Source organism: Triticum urartu, chromosome 4, assembly GCF_003073215.2.
Source record: "Triticum urartu cultivar G1812 chromosome 4, Tu2.1, whole genome shotgun sequence".
Classification (NCBI taxonomy): domain Eukaryota; kingdom Viridiplantae; phylum Streptophyta; class Magnoliopsida; order Poales; family Poaceae; genus Triticum; species Triticum urartu.
Genome location: NC_053025.1, coordinates 114,939,557 through 114,941,921, shown reverse-complemented (window position 1 = coordinate 114,941,921; position 2,365 = coordinate 114,939,557). Strand labels below are relative to the sequence as shown.

The 2,365-nt window shown below is 53.7% G+C and overlaps 1 protein-coding gene across 1 annotated transcript; it reads left to right on the top strand.

Moving 5' to 3' along the window:
* Nucleotides 1-670: 670 nt before the first annotated feature.
* Nucleotides 671-2,111, top strand: LOC125553654 (aspartic proteinase nepenthesin-2-like). Its single transcript, XM_048717407.1, has one exon. It carries the CDS (start codon nucleotides 717-719, stop codon nucleotides 2,046-2,048), a length of 1,332 nt encoding a protein of 443 aa, XP_048573364.1. The 5' UTR covers nucleotides 671-716; the 3' UTR covers nucleotides 2,049-2,111.
* The last annotated feature ends 254 nt before the right edge of the window (nucleotides 2,112-2,365 follow it).

The window sequence follows — 2,365 nt, the reverse complement described above, 5'->3', positions numbered from 1 at the left end:
AAGAAAATATAATGCTAGCTTTTGTATAGAGGGTTCAGCACGGTGATGAACTTTACATTACTTGGGCCATGTAATCTCAATTAATGTTGATGAATACTCCCTCCTTCCATCTATATAGGGCCTAATGCGTTTTTCGAGGCTAACTTTGATCAAATGTTAAAGCAACAATATATGACATGCAACTTACACAAAGCATGTCGTCAAATTTGTATGTGAAAAAAATTTCAATAATATAATTTTCACATTATGCATGTCATGTATTATTAATCTTTTCAATAGTCAAAGGTCGTCTTGAAAAACACATTAGGTTCTATATAGATGGAAGGAGGGAGTAGTATCTAGATATATGGATAGGGTATTGTACAACCGCCCATCACGCGGTCAATTCCAACATGAGTTGAGACGTTGACAGCACCAAGCAAGAAAAATCCACGCCTAAAGCCAAAGCGCGTTCTGTATACCTGTGGATTGGAATTCCCGCAAAGAAAAAAGCAATGACCAATAGGAAAACGCCATGCATGGGCATCTCATGCCATGGACCGTTGACTCTGGTGGCGTCGACCGGCTGTGCTTCATGTCAATGCATCGAAATTTCACTGCCTCCCGAGTCAACCCGGAGCAAATCTGTCTTTTCTATAAATAAAAGGAATCTGCCGGGTTGAGCAGAAAGAAGCAGCAGCAACGGCCAGGAGCTAGCCAAGAAGATCGAAAGTAGCATGGGTCGGTCAAGTGGAAGCCTCGGAGTCGCCATGACGACGCTAGTAGCTTCGGTTCTCATCCTCCAGCTTCTCCATGCGCCCACGCCCGTCTCGTCGTCGCCGGCCGTCCTGGTCCCGCTCCTCAGAACGGCCGTCATCCGCGCGTCCCCGCTCTTGAGGAACCTGGTCAAAGCTTTCTTGCAAGAGCAAGCGAAGCAGGGTGTGATGCAGCTCATCTGGAAGGCGGCGGGGCACCTCAAGAACCAGCTGCTGGGCGGCGTGGGAGCCAACGCCGCCGGCCTGGTCGTCTTCGACGTCTCCGTCGGGACGTCCCCCGCGCAGGCCATCTCCGGGGTCATGGACATAACCTCCCAGCTAGTCTGGGCGCAGTGCGCGCCCTGCGACTCCTGCCGGACGACCGCCTTCCGGCCCGCCGAGTCCGCGTCCTTCTCCAAGATCCCCTGCGGCAGCCCGACGTGCCCGGGCGTGCTAGGCGACCGGACTGCCTGCGTCGGCGACGGCGACTGCGCGTACAACGCCACGTACTACGGCGCCGGCAACCAGTCCAACGCCTACACGGACGGCTCCTTCGCCACCGAGACGTTCACCTTCGGCGCGGCGTCCGTCCCAGGCATCGTGTTCGGCTGCGTGGCCAGCAGCACGGTGGAGCTCTCCGGCGGCGCGTCCGCGCTGTTCGGCTTCGGCAGGGGGAACATCTCCCTCGTGTCGCAGCTCGGGCTCTCGAGGTTCTCCTACACTCTGGCGTCCGACGACGCCGACGGCTCCGAGAGCGTCATCCGTCTGGGCGACGCCGCCGTGCCGCAGACTCAGCGCAGCCGCTCCACGCCGCTGCTTAGAAGCGTCATGCAACCTGACCTGTACTACGTCGGGCTCAGCAGCATACAGGTCGACGGCCATGACCTCGACGGCATCCCGGCGGGGACGTTCGACCTCCAGGCGGACGGCTCCGGCGGGGTATTCCTGAGCTCGACCTGGCCGGCGACCTACCTCGAGGAGACCGCGTACAGCGCCTTGAGGCGCGCGCTGGTGAGCAGCATCGGGTCTCAGGGTGTGACTCCGGTGGACGCCGACGACCTCCGCCAGCTGTGCTACAGGAGGTGGTCCTTCTCCGGCGTGACGGTGCCGGCGCTAACGCTGGTGTTCGATGGCGTGAACGCGACGATGGAGGTCAAGCCCGAGAACTACTTCTTCAAGGACGGGTTGAAAGTGTGCCTGACCGTACTGCCGTCGAAGGGTGGATCAGTTCTCGGCAGCCTGCTGCAAACAGGCACCAACATGATCTTCGATATTGGCGGTGGCCTGCTCACGTTCGAGACTCCCATGCCCTAGTAGTAGCATGCATCCTATATGATTCGTTCGATTATGTAATAAGACCCCTCATATTTTAGATCACACTTTGTCCATAAATTTAAATAAAAAATATTTGTATAAATTATCAGTTTTGCAAAAGCACATTTAGATGTGTTCTAGGTATTGCATAATATGTCATTGATTTTACATTAATATCCGTGCAGCATTTTCTTTACCTTTTTTCTTTCTAGTTTAATTAAGTCAGATGTGCAATAATTAAGACACATCCTAGACAGAGAAAAAATGAATATACTTTAGAACATTTGATTCTGTTTAGGGATGAAAACTTCTGAATT